The 19691-nt window shown below is 44.2% G+C and overlaps 1 protein-coding gene across 3 annotated transcripts in view; it reads left to right on the forward strand.

Moving 5' to 3' along the window:
- The first annotated feature begins 5691 nt into the window (after positions 1-5691).
- DHX9 (DExH-box helicase 9) overlaps positions 5692-19691 on the forward strand; it is a 29570-nt gene continuing 15570 nt past the window's right edge. The window contains exons 1-12 of one of the 3 annotated variants that reach the window (XM_083446471.1): positions 5692-5815; positions 7399-7540; positions 8035-8175; positions 8901-9018; positions 9182-9294; positions 9785-9933; positions 13935-13981; positions 15547-15683; positions 16191-16280; positions 16384-16545; positions 16694-16771; positions 17393-17584. In XM_083446471.1, the coding sequence (XP_083302597.1) occupies positions 7430-7540; positions 8035-8175; positions 8901-9018; positions 9182-9294; positions 9785-9933; positions 13935-13981; positions 15547-15683; positions 16191-16280; positions 16384-16545; positions 16694-16771; positions 17393-17584 (1338 nt within the window). In that variant the 5' untranslated portion in view covers positions 5692-5815; positions 7399-7429. Of the gene's footprint in view, positions 5816-7398; positions 7541-8034; positions 8176-8900; positions 9019-9181; positions 9295-9784; positions 9934-12740; positions 12878-13934; positions 13982-15546; positions 15684-16190; positions 16281-16383; positions 16546-16693; positions 16772-17392; positions 17585-19691 lie in introns of those variants that run through there. The other 2 variants (XM_083446472.1, XM_083446473.1) reach the window with 2 other exon arrangements.

Here is a 19691-nt window from a genome sequence, read left to right on the forward strand (position 1 = left end):
ATATGACATAATAGGCATCACTGAAACCTGGTGGGATAAGTCCCACGATTGGAATGTAAAAATGGAGGGATACAATCTATTTCAGAGAAACAGACCAGACAAGAAAGGAGGAGGAGTGGCGTTATATGTCAGGGATGTGTATACCTGTGAAGAGATCCAAGATTTAGAACCTCAAAGCCAAAGTGAGAGCATTTGGGTCAAAATTAAGGGAGAGAAGAATAATAGTGACCTCATTGTGGGAGTTTACTATAGATCCCCAAGCCAAACGGAGGACATAGATGATGCCTTCCTGGAACAGATGGCCAAGCATGCAAAAGGAAGGGAGATAGTAGTAATGGGGGACTTCAATTACCCAGATATTTGTTGGATGTCAAACTCAGCCAAGAGCATAAGGTCAAACAGATTCCTCACTGGCCTTGCAGACAACTTCATTGTCCAGAAAGTGGGAGAAGCAACAAGAGGAACAGCCATTTTAGATCTGGTCCTAACCAATGTCGATGACCTGGTTAATGGGGTAGAAGTGGAAGGATCATTAGGCGCAAGTGATCATGCTCTTCTGAAGTTTACTATACAACGGAAAGGAGCAGCCAAGCATACTAGGACTCAATTTCTTGACTTTAAGAAAGCCGACTTCATAAAACTTAGGGAAGTGCTGGGTGAGATCCCATGGACAGTAATACTAAAAGGAAAGGGAGTTCATGATGGCTGGGAGTTTGTTAAGAGGGAGATAGTAAAAGCACAACTTCAGGCAATACCAATGAGACGGAAACATGGAAGGTGCCTAAAGAAGCCAGGGTGGCTATCTAAAGAACTTTTAACTGAGTTAAGATTAAAAAAGGATGTGTACAAAAAATGGAAAAGGGGGGAAACCACTAAAGAGGAATTCAAACAAATAGCCAGCACGTGTAGACACAAAGTCAGAAAAGCTAAAGCACAGAATGAACTCAGGCTTGCTAGAGAGGTTAAAAGCAACAAAAAAGGCTTCTATGGGTATGTTCGTAGCAAAAGGAAGAACAAAGAAACAGTGGGGTCACTCAGAGGAGAAGATGGTGAAATGCAAACAGGGGACACAGAAAGGGCTGAACTCCTCAATGCCTTCTTTGCCTCAGTCTTCTCCGATAAAGAAAACAATGCCCGACCTGAAGAATTTGGAGGAAATGATTCAGCAGAGGAAACACAGCCCAGAATAACTAAGGAGATAGTACAAGAATACTTGGCTAGTTTAGATGTATTCAAGTCTCCAGGGCCAGATGAACTGCATCCAAGAGTATTAAAAGAACTGGCAGATGTGATCTCAGAACCACTGGCAGTCATCTTTGAGAATTCCTGGAGAACAGGCGAAGTCCCGGCAGACTGGAGGAGGGCAAATGTTGTCCCTATTTTCAAAAAGGGGAAAAGAGAGGACCCAAATAATTACCGCCCAGTCAGTCTAACATCAATACCAGGGAAGATTCTGGAGCAGATCATTAAGCAAACAATCTGTGAGCACCTAGAAAGGAATGCTGTGATCACCAATAGTCAGCATGGATTTCTGAAAAATAAGTCATGTCAGACTAACCTGATCTCATTTTTTGACAGAATTACAAGCCTGGTAGATGAAGGGAACGCAGTGGATGTAGTCTACCTTGATTTCAGCAAGGCATTTGACAAGGTGCCCCATGATATTCTTGTAAAGAAGCTGGTAAAATGCGGTCTTGACTATGCTACCACTCAGTGGATTTGTAACTGGCTGACTGACCGGACCCAAAGGGTGCTCATCAATGGTTCCTCTTCATCCTGGAGAAGAGTGACTAGTGGGGTGCCACAGGGTTCTGTCTTGGGCCCGGTCTTATTCAACATCTTTATCAACGACTTGGATGATGGACTCAAGGGCATCCTGATCAAATTTGCAGATGACACCAAACTGGGAGGGGTGGCTAACACCCCAGAAGACAGGATCACACTTCAAAACGACCTTGACAGATTAGAGAACTGGGCCAAAACAAACAAGATGAATTTTAACAGGGAGAAATGTAAAGTATTGCACTTGGGCAAAAAAAATGAGAGGCACAAATACAAGATGGGTGACACCTGGCTTGAGAGCAGTACATGTGAAAAGGATCTAGGAGTCTTGGTTGACCACAAACTTAACATGAGCCAACAGTGTGACGCGGCAGCTAAAAAAGCCAATGCAATTCTGGGCTGCATCAATAGGAGTATAGCATCTAGATCAAGGGAAGTTATAGTGCCACTGTATTCTGCTCTGGTCAGACCTCACCTGGAGTACTGTGTCCAGTTCTGGGCACCACAGTTCAAGAAGGACACTGACAAACTAGAACGTGTACAGAGGAGGGCAACCAAAATGGTCAAAGGCCTGGAAACAATGCCTTATGAGGATCGGCTAAGGGAGCTGGGCATGTTTAGCCTGGAGAAGAGGAGGTTAAGGGGTGATATGATAGCCATGTTCAAATATATAAAAGGATGTCACATAGAGGAGGGAGAAAGGTTGTTTTCTGCTGCTCCAGAGAAGCGGACACGGAGCAATGGATCCAAACTACAAGAAAGAAGATTCCACCTAAACATTAGGAAGAACTTCCTGACAGTAAGAGCTGTTCGACAGTGGAATTTGCTGCCAAGGAGTGTGGTGGAGTCTCCTTCTTTGGAGGTCTTTAAGCAGAGGCTTGACAACCATATGTCAGGAGTGCTCTGATGGTGTTTCCTGCTTGGCAGGGGGTTGGACTCGATGGCCCTTGTGGTCTCTTCCAACTCTATGATTCTATGATTCTAGTTGGTCTCCATTAATTATAGTTCTGAAACTGCTGCTCAACACAAATTGTAACAGAAAGTAAAGTGCCACAATAAATTTGTGTGGCCTGTTGGTGATGAGCAGCTGTTTTAGGCCACTTGTAAGTAAGGACAGGACCATGAAAGTAAATTATGATTGTCCAGAACCTGCTAGAGTTCATTGGTGGTGAAGGTGAAGGTGGCACTGCCCTGTCAGCCTCTCTTCTGAGCCTGTCTTGCAATAAATTATTCCCAGATAGCAAGTCTGGCCTTCTCAATCTTGTCTGCCTCCCCCTGGCCACCTGCCCTTCATTAGGTTAAGAAAACCCTTCAGCTGTGTGTTTCTGTCCAACAAGTTGCGACAAATGTGGAGCAAGAAATATCTTCCAAGTCCTGCGGCACCTTAAGAGCTGGCAAAATTATCATGGCACTTGACTGGATGCACAGGTGATGCTAGGCTTTCATATTCCTTGTTAAGCCTAAAATAGACAATACTGTACCACAATTTGGGACACTGGTTGAGAGAAGGGTGTTAGGGAAACCATTGTTTGAGCCTCTTCCCCTCCTGAAAAATGCAGACTTTTTTAAAAAATGGATTTGTGTCTTGTTTTTACTTCAGCAGGTTGACACAGCTTACCCTGACTGATTTTGCCATGCAAGCATTTTGTTAAGAGCTCAGGAGTGCCAGACTCCCCTAAATTCCTGAACTCGGTAAGTGTTAGAATTTAATCAAGCCCTCCCAAACCCCTGGATCCAGTAACGGGTTAAATATAAGCCAGACTAGCTGCCTCATGAGCAGGTGTCCTGAGTTGCACCCAACATTGGGGTGGGGTGTGTCACATGTGCATGACATTACACACATGACGCCCCCCCCCAACCCCACCAGACCCACCCAACTTGCCATCCAGTGGGGGCACCCCACTTCCGGTTCCCATCGGAACCTGGCTCCAGCCGAGGCAGCTTCCTCGGAGTGGAGAATCGGTGGCAGAGAGCCGCCACCCCTCTCCTCAACTGGGCTGCACTGCGTGCCGCTCCACCGCAGCAGAGAGGCTCCCGGCTGCGGCAGTTTCATCCCCAAGTCAAGCCTGACTCAAAGGGCGGAGAGGGAATGTGGCACACAAGGGACTGAGCACACAGAGTGTGATGTTGACCCTTGAGTGTCCCGCCTGGTTGCCTAGCACTCACCTGGCGGCAGGGTGGTGGGATGGGGCCTTGTGGTGGCAGGGGGCAGCCCCCTCAGTAAAGGGGGTGCTGAGCCCCTTGCTCCAAAATATTGAGGGAGCTGAAGCTTCCACCACTCCCTATACTCATGAGGTAATTGCCTGGGAGAGAACAAAGGGAAAGGTGATGGGCTGTTAAGAAAGCGAAAAATGCCAGATTCCCAATGCGTGGGTCTCCTCCTCCAGCTCTGAACAAAACCCATTGTTAGTGTTTTAGAGTTGGCTTTTATGTGACCTGGAGGAGGGAAAGGTTGCAGGCTGGTAAAGGCAGCGAGCTGGACAGTGGTTGTATAAATCCAAGGCTATGGCGATGGGACTGTTGCAGGAACCCTCCTCCCCCCGCAATCATTCAGTTAGTACAAACACGACACACACACACACACACACACAACATACACTACGTTTCTGTTAAAAATTCATAGTAAATCAACCATACATCAGATTTACTTTTATTTTACTCCATGAAGGAAGGACTATCAAAGGGGGGTGGTTTGATACAGGACGGCTATAATCCCTTAACTGTACCAGCACCTACACAGGAGCCCTACCCAGTTGGCATGACAACCTTGATGGTCCCAGACAGAAGACCATCAAGGTCACAAAGGACTTGCATATGGGAGTGGATTCAACATGGACTGGAACAAAGGACAATGATCAGATCTTCCCTCTGGGGGCAGGAAACTGCCAGCTCCCCTTTGTCCCCTGGAAATGACTCATGGGGAGGGGGAAAGGAGGAACCAGCCAGGTGACAAGATACTCAGGTTACCTCCACAACTCCTCCCTCAACCCCTCCTTTTTGTGATGTGTCAATGATGTAGTCATGATACAGTTCTAGGGGTGTAGTTTGGGGGATTAGTAACTAATAAAAGTTGGGGTCTTCTTTTGTTCTGGGCTTCCATCTTGTTTCACCTGGAGGGGGGTGGGAGTCCTGTCGCGACAGTCTTCAATCAAGACCAAGCCTACTGGCTGCTGTTTTGCTCTGGTATTCCTGGCTGGTGGTCTTGTTTTCTTGTCCAAGGGAGCCCTTGGATTTCTCCGTTAACAGTTGAAACAAGACCCTCTTGGGGTGTTCACTGGCGGAGGAAGAGGGGTGTGGGGGGGGGGGAGCGCACCACCCCTGGCAGCGCTTTCCCGGTGGAGTGCCTTCGCAGCTGCCACCCGCGCGGGGTGCCACGCCCCTACAGGCCATGCCCCCAGGATGTGCGCCAGCCCTGCCCTCGCCTGCTCTCCGCCCCCCCCCCCCCGTGCCGGAACATGAAGCTTTGCCACTGGGGGTGTTGATGCTGTGAACCCCTCCACTGCAGGCTCAAGTTGCATGTATGTAAATAAATAAACCATATATCATAAAAACACCACAGTCTCCACTGTGCCCCATTTCCAAAAGGAAACAAACCCTGAGTGAGTGCTTGAAACATAAACACTGTGACCACCTTCCTTAGTGCCAACTAAAAGTGAAAACGCAGCAAAGCGAATTGGCTTTCTCTAGAGTTTCGCAGAACTCTGCCCTCGGTTAGTCCTCGAACAAACAAAGGATGCACATGCAAATGAAGTGAAATGAAAATGCAAATGAAATAAAAACAGGCTTGCGCGCCCCCCCCGTCTCCCAGCGGCTCCGCGCTTTGGCTTTTGCTCTAGGCTGACGTACCGCTTCCCTCCGCCTGGGGCGCTCTCTCCCTGGCTCGGCTGCTCCCCGAAGTCACCTCCCCGAAGTGCGCAGGCGCAGAGGCGCCGCCATCTTGGCCTCTTTGTGGCGAGCGGCGGAGGAGCGGGTGAAGCGGGAGCCGCTGGACGGGCAGAGGAAGCTCCTATGCTGGCCGGGGGCTGAGGCAGAGGTACCCGGCGCAGGACAAGGTTACATTGAGCAGGATTTCATTATTTAAAATAATAATTGGCCCGTGCGGGTCTGAGGGCGGGGGCGCCGCGGAGGGAAAAACGGGCGGGGGAGGGAGGGGAGTGCGCAGGCGCGACGAGGCGGCGGGGGAAATGGAGCGGGAAGCCGCAGGCGCAGTAGAGCTGCTTGGGTTGGTGGGCGGGAGCCGGGCGCGCGTGCGCATTTGGGCTCCCTGCTAGGTTGGCGTCCGGTTTCATGCATAGAGTCGAGAAGGACAGAGTCGTGAAACCACCCCTGATTTCCGGGTTTAGTTGGGGCTGTTGGGGGGGGACACCACGCAAGCGCTCCAGGAATGCAGCGGCGATCGCCTCCACGTCCGAGCCAGTGCTTGGGCTCGATTCATAGAATTGTAGAGTTGGAAGCGGGACGGCGGCAATTTATTTTTATTTTGTTTATGTATTCATTACATTTCTGTACCACCTTTATATTTTAATAAAGCTAGAGCGGCCTGTGTTGCAGCCTCAGGTGTTCCTGTTTCATCTGTAAGCCGCCTTGACTCCCTGTCAGGGACATAGCCGGATTACAAATAAAAAATTAAAAAAAAAATAGTAAATACCTAACTAATGCCGTCAGCAACGTAAGGATAGAAACATAGAATTTAGAGTGGGATAACAGCTATGGAAATAAGTTGTCTTTTCTCTCGTGTAGCTGAGCTTGAAATAGTGTGGACTGTGCTGACTGGGGCTGATAAAGAAGCCACAGCCCAAAATATCTGGAGGGTACCACATTGGGGGAGGCTGTGCTAAATGTGAGATAGCTCTGTCAGTAGAGCATGAGACTCTTAACCTCAGGGCCATGGGTCCCACATTGAGCAAAAATATTCTGCATTGCAGCGGGTTGGACTAGATGACCCTCTTGGTCCCTTCCAGCTCTTTTATTGGAGCATTATATCTCAGTGTGGCCAGTGCTTTCAGAGTCCTGAGTTCCCTCTTGTTTTGTGTCAGTGGCTTCTATTTGTGTCCTCCTAACAAAAGGAAAAGGGACACGGGTGGCGCTGTGGGTAAAAGCCTCAGCGCCTAGGGCTTGCCGATCAAAAGGTCGGCGGTTCGAATCCCCGCGGCGGGGTGCGCTCCCGTTGTTCGGTCCCAGCGCCTGCCAACCTAGCAGTTCGAAAGCACCCCCGGGTGCAAGTAGATAAATAGGGACCGCTTACTAGCGGGAAGGTAAACAGCATTTCCGTGTGCGGCTCTGGCTCGCCAGATGCAGCTTGTCACGCTGGCCACGTGACCCGGAAGTGTCTCCGGACAGTGCTGGCCCCCAGCCTCTTGAGTGAGATGGGCGCACAACCCTAGAGTCGGACACGACTGGCCTGTACGGGCAGGGGTACCTTTACCTTAACAAAAGGAAAATGCCATTATAGCTAATGGGGGACATCTAGCCTCTAGTCTTGCCGCCTTGTGCTGCCTGGGGCTCCTGGGAGCTATAGTTCAAGAATACTGGAGGGCCAGTTGGAGAAGGCTACTCTGGAGAAAGAAAGTTAGTCTATGTCCTAGTGCTTTAAGTATGTTTTTCAACCTCCCGCAGTAGGGGCTACACTACTCCACCCAGTTTTGCCATGGGGGACGTGAAGAATTTCCTGTATGCTTGGTGCGGCAAGCGGAAGATCACCCCAGCTTACGAAATCCGTGCTGTGGGCAACAAAAACCGACAGAAGTTCATGTGTGAGGTGAGAGCCTGTGTCTGAGGAGCTCAGAGCAGCTTTGCTTTGTCTTCATGTGCTCATGCAAGGGTGCTTGGAAAAGAATATTTCCTAAAGCTGGGATGGGCAACATGTTGCATGGGCCAGTGACATCTCTTGTCTAGCACCAGGCGCTTTTGGGTGCTCTCCAGAGACTGCATTAAGCAGCCCAAGCCCACACCCTGCGTCGTCCACCGAAACTGTCCTCCATCCCCATTGCCACTTGCCAACTGCAGCTGGACATCCACACCCTCATTTAGATTGTACTTTTTATGGCAAACAGGTAATGGGAGTTGTCATTGTAAACGTAAGTTGCTGTATGTTTTGCCATTCAGTCCTCTCACTTGAAGAAGTCTCAAAAGCAGTATGCCCAGTCGTTTTCCAACTTGAAGTCACTTGGAAATGGTATTTGCGATGAGCTGGTGTGGTGTTGAGACTTCCCATGTTTTTCCTTCCTGAGCCTGTGTATCCACTCATGGCAGGTTCGGGTGACAGGCTTCAACTATACTGGCATGGGCAATTCCACCAACAAGAAAGATGCCCAGACCAACGCAGCAAGGGACTTCCTCAATTACCTGGTTCGAGTGAATGAAATCAAAAGTGAAGAAATCCCAGCTTTCGGAGTAAGTGTTTCTGTTCTGGGGGATATGTGATGTGGTATGTCATGATTTTATAATCAAGGTTAGGTTTACTGTCGAGGACCAGGATATGGTCTGAAAGCATATGAAGTGTGTCTAGGTCTGATCGAGTGACTACCTGGAAACCAAATGTAAGCTGCATTTTTTTCCAAAAAATTGCTGCAAGGAAGGCCATACACTGAATTCTCAAAATACTTGTGCGAAGTTGCTAATGTTTGTGCAACTTGCATAGTTTATTACTGTGGATGATATTTGAAGATTGTATCCAGCTATGTTTTACTCAGAGTAAATCTGTTGAAATGAATGAACCTAAGTTAGTAATGTCAACTGATTTCAGTGAGTCTGCTCTGGGTCTGACTAACATTGGAGGTTTTGTCTTTCCACCCACTTTCTAAGGGTTAGAATCGTTCTTAAAAGAAAAGAAAGCTGAGGCACATAGGAATGCAGAGCCCGATGTGTGGAGGACATGTAAACGTACAAGCCTTTTAAATTAAAATATTTCCCATTGTTTTATCACTTGTTGTTGCCTGGGGCTCCTTTGGAAAGGATGGCAGATTAAAAAATAAATTAAAAGTAAGCCCACCCCAGTTTTGCAGCTCTTTAAGTTGACTATGAAAGGAAAATACTTAGCAGAGTCTGGGTCACATTTGGGGATTGGGGACTCTGAGGAAAGCAACATTGTAATTCACAAAATACTTGTTCTTGCTTAGGCGGGAGCTGTGGGCGCTGGTGATGGAGAAGTGGCTGGAACAGAAGAAGGTGCAGATGGGTTTACTGCACCTTTGGGAGGGCCGATTCCTCCTCATCTGGCTCTCAAAACAGAAGTAGGTAAGGTACTGAACATATATGTGTTACACTCTTGGTGCTTTATAAATCAGGAGGTTGGGAAGACAGAGGTGGTGAGACTCTGGGGAATTCTATTAAAATGTACTCACAGCATGTGTTTTACAGCTATTAGGAAACACTTCGTTTTCTTTCTCTTCCCTGATAGATGGTGTTCCTTCTTCTGGAGTTGGAAGCTCTGGCTATGGGGTAGCTCAGTGGGACCGCGGAGCTAATCTGAAGGATTACTATTCCAGGAAGGAGGAGCAGGAGGCTCAGGCAGTAAGGGTTGTTTCTCTCTCTCCCCCCCCCCCCCCTTTAAGATAAGTTCAGTACACATTATGGTTCCAGGTCGGCTGATACATAGAAGATACTTCCATATGCTTGTTTGGTGGGGTGGAATTTATGTGAGATTATTCTGCAGGTAAAGCTCAAATATTTGATATTTTTATCTTCTTGGTTAGCATGTGAAGTAACTTTTGTTACTGTTACGCTTCCTTTAATCTACGGCTATATTTGGGGGATAGTGGAATAATTCTGGGCATATTACAAAATAGATTCAGATCAGAACATGTGGAGTCTCCAATACACAGATCTAATGGTTTAGTCATAGTATTAAAGTTGTTTAATTTACTGTGGAAATGCTTATCTTAGCTTGCAGACAAGATGATCCAGAAATCTTAAAGCCTGTTTCTTCTAATACTGACATGTAACAAAGTTAAGAGTGGCCCTTGTAAACTTTAATTACAAGACATTTGTTTCTTACCATCAGACTTTGGAGTCAGAAGAAGTAGACTTAAATGCTAGTCTTCATGGGAATTGGACCTTAGAAAATGCCAAGGCACGCCTGAACCAGTTTTTCCAAAAAGAGAAGATTCAAGGAGAATATAAATACACCCAAGTGGGGCCTGATCACAACAGGTTTGCTAGGTTTTCTCCTTTGTGTTGCTGATAATGTCGAAATGCTTCTTGGCTGCTCTGCACTTTCAAATAGGGAATTTAGTTAACTTAATGGATACGCTGAGTAGACAAAGGTACAATCAACTATTTGTCAGTCTCTCTAATCTAGCCATTGCCAGGAGTGGAGCATAGCCTCCATAGAGCTGCATTCCCTCTGCTGAGAACATACAGTTTTGTGTTTTGGCAACTGCCCGCCCCAAGGAGAGCCAGTGTGGTGTAGTGGTTAAGAGCGGTAGTCACGTAATCTGGGTAACCGGGTTCGCGTCTCCGCTCCTCCACATGCAGCTGCTGGGTGACCTTGGGCCAGTCACAGTCTCTCAGCCCCACTCACCTCACAGAGTGTTTGTTGTGGGGGAGGAAGGGAAAGGAGAATGTTAGCCGCTTTGAGACTCCTTAAAGGGAGTGAAAGGCGGGATATCAAATCCAAACTCTTCATTTCTCTCCTCCCTTTCAAGGAACTGTTACCATTATTTGACTTCAGCTTTCCAGATAACAGCCAGTCTTCTGGCTACAGTGCTGCTTTTAGTGTATTTTAGTGTCCTATATTTGCCCTTAAAGAACAGAAACAGGCCTGGTGACACACTTCCAGGGCAAGGAGGCAATTCCCCTGTGATCTCTTCTTGCTGGCAAAACAACAGCAGGAAATCTGGAGGGAGGACTTCTTGCATCACTTCAACAGCTGTCTCTGAAAATTCCAGAAGCCAGGAGCAGCTGATACCATCTGCTTGGTGAAGCCTATGAGACACCAGGAGTATCCTCTTTAAGGAAGGAATTGGAAGATAAAACTGTAGAGTGAAAGATTTTTTTATTTTTTTTAAGGCCGTCCAATTTTAGCTGTGTAAACTGCTTTGAGAATATTCCTTTTATGTCAAGGGTGGAAAAGGGCACATGCTGCAGTTATAGCTAGTGCTCACGGCAACGATACTTGCGGGTTTCTGGTGTCTCTTTCGAAAACACCACCAGGTGTGCAAGAAAAGGCAGTGCAATAGGGGAGAACCAGGAGGTTAAGGACCTCTCTCGTTCTGGCTCCAGTGATCCATAGTTGGTTGGGCTGAATATGTTCCATCTGAACTGGGCCATTGTGTAATCAGAATCAGATTTAATTTCTGGCTTTAAGTGTACTTTGTGACATTACTTTTTTCTTCCAGCTTCCAGTGGAGATAATTGCTTTGCGTACGCAAAACATTGTCAGGGTTGCCATCTTTTTACTGGCCCTCCTCCTGGGTGTTAAATCAGCAGCCTGGCATGCAGTAATCACTTTGGTAAAGCTTCAGTATCCCAGGAAAAACTTTGCCTGCTTAATTTCTGCACGACAGACTGGAATACAAAAGAGTGGTACTGGTAAAAAGGTGGCAGGCCTAATTTTGAATGCTTTGGAAGGTGTTAATTACAGAATATTTTTCCACCCAACTGTAGTGGAAGTTGTACTTCTCTGAATTGTGACTTCCAGTCCGTTTGCTTGATGAAGATGGGAGCAGTGAGTGACAGTACGTTTCTCAGCCTGCTTGCTATTTTCCAGAGAGCATTCCAGGGTGTAGAACTTGTTACTCCCAGGAAGGCTCGGATGGATCACTTGTGTCTGCAGGGAAGCAAAAAGATGTTTTCGAAAACATGCTGTGATATATCCAATGGTTTAGATTTATCTAAAACTTAAACTTTCTCAGTAGGGAGAAGGTGGGGGGATGCACAGTTTGTGTAGCCTGTGCAGTGCAGTGTTTCCCAAACGGGTCTCCAGCTGTTTTTGGGCTACAACTCCTATAATCCCTAGCTAGCAAGACCAGAGGTCAGGGATGGTGGGAATTGTAGCTGGAGACCCAAGTTTGGGAAACACTGTTCTAGTGGATGACTGTAGTTACGCAAACAAAAATTCTGAGAAAGCATGGTTTGGTTGTATTGGTAAGTTTTGATGTTGCCTTTTTAGTGTTACAAAAACTTCTGCTTCCAGTTCTAGAATAACTAGAGGTCCCCATTATATCAAATTCTGCTGTCCCATCTTTTAAAGTGCCAGCTGCCTGGTTCCATCCTGATTTGAGTAAAGCCCATCCCTTTGCGCAGACCTAACTTGTCCCGAATCGAAAAGCCCTCCTCCCAACACCAGTTTTGTTTTAAACTCATCTAACATGGAACTCTGATTGACTTGAAACTGGAAGCAGATTCCCAAACCAACCTATTTTAAAGTTTTAAGAAAAAAAGCTTAGGTACTGGAAACAGTTCATACTATTTTTTGCTCTTCTAAAGGAGCTGTGCACATATTTCTATCCCATTTTTATAAATATAAATATGCTTCCTTTGGGTAGTCTCATAAAAAAGCTAATTGCAACTTTGAAACTGGCCATTTGGGCTAATACTGTGTCTGTTCATTATGTAACTGATTCATTTTGTGAAAATTAAGAAGTGGATAGTTTCCCATGGACAAATACAGCAGGGAATTTTTTTTTAAATTCCACATCATAGATGAGAGTTGGTACCATGTCTTCCTGGCATTTCATTTGTGATTGGATGTTTCTTTCCAGAAACTAGTTTGGGAGTATATAATTCTAAACACAAGCATGCTTTCCTTGCGCACAAACAGGGTGCTCTGTCAGATGGCAGGATGGGAAGATGGCTCCATAGCAGCATTGCAGGTTAAGCTCCAGGCTGAAAGGGGTGGCCAACTGCAACACCAGAGATTTTTGCTCATTCACACATGTGCTGCTGCTTAGGCTGTACTAAGCAATCACATGGGGATCTATTGTAAATTGATTTCTGGTGTTGCTGTTCCCCCCCAGGTGGAGGAGAATGAATTGAGTGCTGGATATAAGCCTGGCTGAGAAACATACTGGCATCGGTGTCATTAATGAAAGGGTGGCTGTTGTGTCCCTGAGAGCCAGTGGCCTTTTGACTCATGAAGCCGCTGTGCCTGAAGGTCAGTTCACTGGTGGTTTAGGAAGAGGCCTCTGAGCGTAATATAACTTCTCTTGTTTGCAGTGAGATATCAAAACCTTGAACTAGTTGCAGGTGCAATGTGATCTTCTTGCAACACAGCAGAAATGCTGGGGGCAATTCCACCTATTAAAGTATAAGGAGACCTCAACAAATTTTAAAACCCAGTTTGAGTTAATTACCATTCCCAAGCAATTTATTTAAATCCTGACAGTTCTTACACATGTTTACTCAAAAATGCATCCCACTCAGTTAAATGAGTAACTTTCTGAGGACTGTGCCCAAACTTCATTGGTAATAGGTGTATGCGTTGTAACATAAACATATTTAGGACTATAGCCTTGTCCATTCGAACCTTAAATGACCAAGATATTTGTGGAAACTAAACCAACTGATCGCATTCCAAAGCAGGTAAAAATAGAGCCACGTGAAGCTGTGTATTTATCTTGCTACCTTAGATGGTAGTTCCAACCTCAGCCATATTTTTCCTAGATAGCTTGTTGAGGGAGGTGCTACCTTTACTGTTGCCTATTTTGCCAGATTAGTCCTATTTTGGCTCCTTTTTGGGCAAAAGCCTGCAGTTGCAGCTGTGAGGCTGAGATAGACAAAATCCTAAATGGAGTTTTTAAAATCTGGTTCTTTTTGGGTTTTGTACAGTGTGCTTCTATTCTGCAATTAAATCCTGTAATTTTTTTAGTCTAATTTTTTCTTCTCAATGGATTCATATTAATTTGGAAGCTTATTGTTTGCCCATTCTTTTTTAACCAGCAAGACGTACAGATTATAAATTATTCTCTTAAGAACACCTTAACCTTTAAAACATTGTAAAAACATGTGTGCTTGGAAAGACCTGCTCATTTTACAGTTAATTTACAGTGAAGTCAATTTTTTTTAAAGTGCTAATCATGTGGAGTTGACAGTGAAAATTTGAATTTTATTGGGCTTTGCTTAATGGAAAAGGCCTGGCTATGTTGGAGGTGCCTAGTTTGATCTTCCCAAAAACTAAAGCCCTAATACTCTGCTTTCTGTATGTGTTGCAGGAGCTTTATTGCAGAAATGACCATTTATGTCAAAAAGCCGGCTAGAAGTAAGTGTCTTATTGGGAGTGAATTTAGTGTTGTATTTTGTGCAATCCCTATTGGAAGTTTTTTTTAATATACTGTTGGTTTTGGTGGTGTTAGTGAGTCTCAACTCTTTCAGGCACTTGCAGTTGAAATCAGTATGTGAAGTACAGTTCCCTCCTAGTGGGGTGGGAGAGCTGAAAATAATGCCAATATATTTCACATCTGGCAACCAGTGCACCCCTTTGGTGTCAGATAGTACATGGGTAAAGGTGAAGGGACCCCTGACCATTAGGTCCAGTCGTGACTGACTCTGGGGTTGCGGCGCTCATCTCGCTTTATTGGCTGAGGGAGCCTGCGTACAGCTTCTGGGTCATGTGGCCAGCAGGACTAAGCCGCTTCTGGCGAACCAGAGCAGCGCACGGAAACGCCTTTTAACTTCCCGCCGGAGCGGTACCTATTTATCTACTTGCACTTTGATGTGCTTTCAAACTGCTAGGATGGCAGGAGCTGGGACCGAGCAATGGGAGCTCACCCCGTCACGGGCATTCGAACCGCCGACCTAGGCTCTGTGGTTTAACCCACAGCGCCACCCATGTCCCACAGTACATGGGTAGATGAGTCTAAAAAGCCCAGAACACGGCCCTTTAGCAGCTATGATGGCTTATTTACCAGAAGTAATGTATTTAGCATTAGCTCTGGAAGTGTATAATCAATTGTGACCAAACTTAAGCCTCCTGGTGTATATTTTTCTCTAGGGGACATGTTGTAGCCTATAGCCCAAACTACTCTGGGTCCCCTTGATTCCATGCCCACACATGCCAGCCCTCTTATTGCATGTTAGCCAACAAGGCACACAACTAGAGAACCAAGACCCTGCGGGATAGCTGGGTGAATGGGAAACAGAAATGTCAAGAGCCTCTGATTTTGCTGTTGTTGTAGTAGTAGTACTAGTAGTAATAATAATAATTTATTATTTGTACCCTGCCCATTTGACTGGGTTGCCCCAGCCACTCTGGGCAACTTCCAACATATATAAAAACATAATAAAACATTAAACCTTAAAAAGTTTCCTATACTTCTATAGGTTATATAGTTACTCATTTCCTTTACAGCTGATGGGAAGGCATTCCACATGGTGGGCGCCGCTACTGAGAAGGCCCTCTGCCCTCTGTTAGAGGTGGTTGCTTGCAGCTGACCAACCTCACATGTATAAATAAATCTGAGATTGAACAGGTTATTGATTTTATAAACAAGCCCTAACACAAACTTGGCTGAGATAACCTTAGTAACTGCTTTCCAACATGTGGGCAAAATATTCCTGCCTTGCAGGGGGTTGGATCAGATGAGCCTTGTGGTCCCTTCCAGTGTCCTATGGTTCTTTGTGTTCCCTGATGGTAATTAAGTACCAAAGCAATTTGATTACTTGCACTGATAAAATTTCACGGCTCCCGCTTGTGATCTTTGAGAAGTTTCATTGTTGTTGTTGAGTGACTTCTGGTTGGGAGATGGCGCTGTGAAACACATCTCTATTTTCTCTTTGGACTAATAAAATTTCAAACTATGGCAATATTGGACTGCTCTATTTCAGGAATCTATGCTCGTGAGCATGGCTCAAACAAAAAGCTGGCTGCACAGTCCTGTGCTCTGTCTTTGGTTAGGCAGCTCTATCACTTGAACATCATTGAGCCTTACTCTGGACAGACCAAGAAGAAGGAAGGCGAATCAGTGAGTCCTCTTGCAAATGTCCTATGCTGTTGTGTGTGCGTGTGTTTGTGCAGGGGCACAAATGCATTCCTCAGACTTGTAAAAGATTTCAGTCTGTTGAATAGTCACCAGGCTAGAGTGTCTTTTTGTAGCACTGCGGAGCCTTTCTGTATCGACTGGCTTTCTTGATTTGATAATGGCTGGTTTTGGATACTTGCTCTGTTTTAAATTTTTCCCCCTTTTTGATGAGGCAGAAGACTAAAACATCCATGGGATGAGCCCTCCCAAAGTTAAGCACTTTTAAGTGCAGTTGCTATGTTTTGGTTTTTAGATACGACACATATATGTACTTTTAAAAAGAAAGAAGTAGTTTTCGTGGTTGAATGTGATCTATTTCCTATTTGTGTTCTGAGCCAAGAATATTATGACTTCCTTTTCTGTAAGCAAGTGTACTGTGCAAGTACATCTTTCAAGGGAGTGGTTTCTTTATTGGATCTGAGAACATCTTTACACCTGTCAATTTCATAGGTGGAGCCTTACGAAGTCAACATCTCTTCAGATTTAGAATATCACTTGCAAGGCCTCGTTGAGGAGATGTGTCTTGAAACGGTTCCACCGGTGAGTGTGTGATCAAGAGCAGCTTTCTTTTCACTTTCTCAGTCAGATGGGATTCTGCCTATTTTCACTAAGCACTGTGTTATTTTTCTAACTAACTTGGCAGCCCGAAGATCCCAACTTCCCTGCTATTCTCAACCTTGGAAAGTTGGCCCACTTTGAACCATCCCAGAAACAGAATCAGACAGGGGTTGTGCCCTGGTCCCCCCCTCAGTCAAACTGGAATCCGTGGACCAGCTGCAATATTGATGAGGGTCCTCTGGCATACGTAAGCCTACAATTCATATATTTTATTGTGATTTCTGGCATGACTCATTTTTACTTTTTACAGAAATTTGTTTGCTGTTTACTTAGTTGGCTTTGTTGTACCTATTTTAAAGCAGTATATATCTTCAAATCTTGTGATCTTTTCTCAGGCTACACCAGAACAGATAAGCATTGACCTAAAAAGCAACCTCATGTATCAGCTGGAAAATGATCAGGAACTGCAAAAAGTAAGTCAGCTGACATTTAGTGTTCTTGAGCCTTGTGATAGGTTTTCACAGGTTAGAGAAAATTGCAAGGATATATTTTTGGGAGTGCTTGCTTTACATTACCACAGGTATTAGCCAAAATGTCTTATAGACTTGGGTTAGTTTGGGGTATAAAGCCAAACTCTACATACATGGAGCACAACTCCCAAGATACATGCTATCTTACTTCCACATACCTTGTCCCTGTCTGTCATTTCCCAGTGGCTCTTCTCCATCTGCTAGGGGGCAGGTTCTTTGGAGTAAGATTTGGCCGGGTATTGTGCCTGATCACTTCTACTTCCTCCTTTGTCCTAGTCTGCCAGAGAAGGTTGTAGGTCTTTGAACTGGCAAAAGCATATTCACCAGTATGATGCGCATATGTACACACGCACACACGCACACATACACACACACTTGAAAAGATCTTTGTGTTGTATATAATGGGGAAGAAACCAAAGGGTTAGATCTTAGATCTCCAAACTTTCAAAGTGTGCAGAAGTTGGGGTGAGGAAGACAGTGGTTTATTTGCTAATACATAGCCAGGAAACTGCCAATTGCCAGGTTATTTGCTGAATATTAATCACAAACTGCTCTCTGTCCCAGATTCTTCAAGAGAGGGAAACCCTGCCTGTGAAAAAGTTTGAGCGAGAGATTCTGGATGCCATCCACCAAAATTCTGTTGTCATCATCCGTGGGGCAACAGGCTGTGGCAAAACCACACAAGTTCCACAGTACATCCTGGATGAATTTATTCACAGTGGAAGAGCTGCTGAGTGTAATGTGGTTGTGACTCAGGTGAAGAGCCTGTTCAGAGCAGTCCTTAAGATTGGTGAAGTATTTGGGAATAATACCCGTCAGAATTAGTTGCCACGAAATTTAGTAAACCAAGCCGTAATATATCCTTAGTGCTCCCATTTGTCATCTTGTGGATGCAATGCATACTTCTCAACCATCCCTGTGAGATTAATTTGCTAATTGTCCATCACTGCTGTAGTTAACTTGAAAATGACTGAGTAATGTATCTTTTTTTTAAAAAAAATATTTATAACATTTTTCAAATATAACAATAAAGGAAAAACATTCCATCCAAAATTTACATCCAGTTCTAATCTTTGCACTTTCAGACTTCCCTCAGTCTAGCTGGAAATTTTCCGTATTATCACAATTATTCACATTTCTTCCATCTATATTGTTTGGTTTTTTTTAACCATATTAATCTTAGCAATTATTATAAAACAATATTTCTTTCCATTATTATCACAGAGCTTCTTGAAAACCTACAACATTAATTGTTCTTCGCATATATTTTCAATATACTCTGTAAATTTATTCCAGTCCTCGGTAAATCTTTGGTCTCGCCAGTTCCGAATTCTCCCCGTTAGTTTATCTAATTCTGCGTACTCCATCAACTTCATTCTCCATTCTTCTTTCGTCAGGATTTCTTCCTGTTTACATTTTTGTGCCACCAGAATTCTTGCCGCTGTTACTGCATATAAAAACAACTTCTCATTCTTCTTTTTTATATCATTTCTTAGTATTCCTAACAGAAAGGCTTCTGGTTTCTTAACAAAAGTATATTTCAACATTTTTTTCAACTCATTGTAAATCATTTCGCAGAAACCTTTCATTTTTTTACATTCCCACCACATATGATAAAATGTTCCTTCTTTCTCCTGACATTTCCAACATTTATTACTAACTTTATACATCTTTCCAAGTTTTACTGGTGTTACATACCATCTATATAACATTTTCATAACATTTTCTTTTATTGTAGTACATGCAGTAAATTTCATTCCTTCTTTCCACAGTCTTATCCAGTCATCAAATTGAATATTATAACCAAAATCTTTGGCCCATTGAATCATTGCAACTTTAACCTCTTCATCCTTAGTATGCCACTCAAGTAATAATTTATACATTTTAGATAGAATTTTAACATCATTATTCAAAATTTCTTTTTGAAATCTAGATTTTTCTTCTTGAAAACCTCTTTCCAGCATCTCTTTTTTAAACATCGCATTCAATTGGAAATAATGTAACCAATCATACACATATTCTTTAACTTCTTCGTATGGTTTCAATTTCCATTTATTTCCTTCTTTTATAATTAAATTCTCATATGTAATCCAACTCCCGGTCATATTGATCTTCTTAACACTCATTACCTCCAATGGCGACAGCCAGAATGGAGTTTTAAACTCTAATATATTTTTGTACCTATTCCACACTTCAATCAGCGGACCTCGGAATATGTGATTTTCAAAACCTTTATGCACTCTTTTTTTTTCTCATACCATAAATATGCGTGCCAACCAAATCTATTATCATAACCTTCTAAGTCCAAAAGTTCTGAATTTTCTAACTTTATCCATTCTTTCACCCAGCAAAGACATGCAGCCTCAAAATATAACTTTAAGTCTGGCAGGGCAAAGCCTTCTCTATCTTTTGCATCTGTTAAAATCTTAAATTTTATTCTGGGCTTCTTGCCCTGCCAGATATATCTTGATAATACTCTTTGCCACTCTTTAAATATCGTCACACCTTTAATTATTGGTATTGATTGAAATAAAAACAACATTTTTGGTAGCACATTCATTTTTATCATTGCAATTCTTCCCCAAAATGATAACTTCATTCTCCCCCACACTTCCAGGTCCTTCCTAATCTTATTCCATATTGGTAAATACAGTGGTGCCCCGCAAGACGAATGCCTCACAAGACGGAAAATCCGCAAGACGAAACGGTTTTCCGTTTTCAGAGGCGCTTCGCAAGACGAATTTCCCTATGGGCTTGCTTCGCAAGACGAAAATGACGAAAATTTTTGAGGTTTTTTTTTCACTCCCCAACCCCTTTTTCTGAAGCGCTAAGCTGCTAATAGCCTTTTAGCAGCTAAACCGCT

The sequence above is a fragment of the Podarcis tiliguerta genome (assembly GCF_965153285.1).
Source record: "Podarcis tiliguerta genome assembly, chromosome: 6".
Lineage (NCBI taxonomy): Eukaryota > Metazoa > Chordata > Lepidosauria > Squamata > Lacertidae > Podarcis > Podarcis tiliguerta.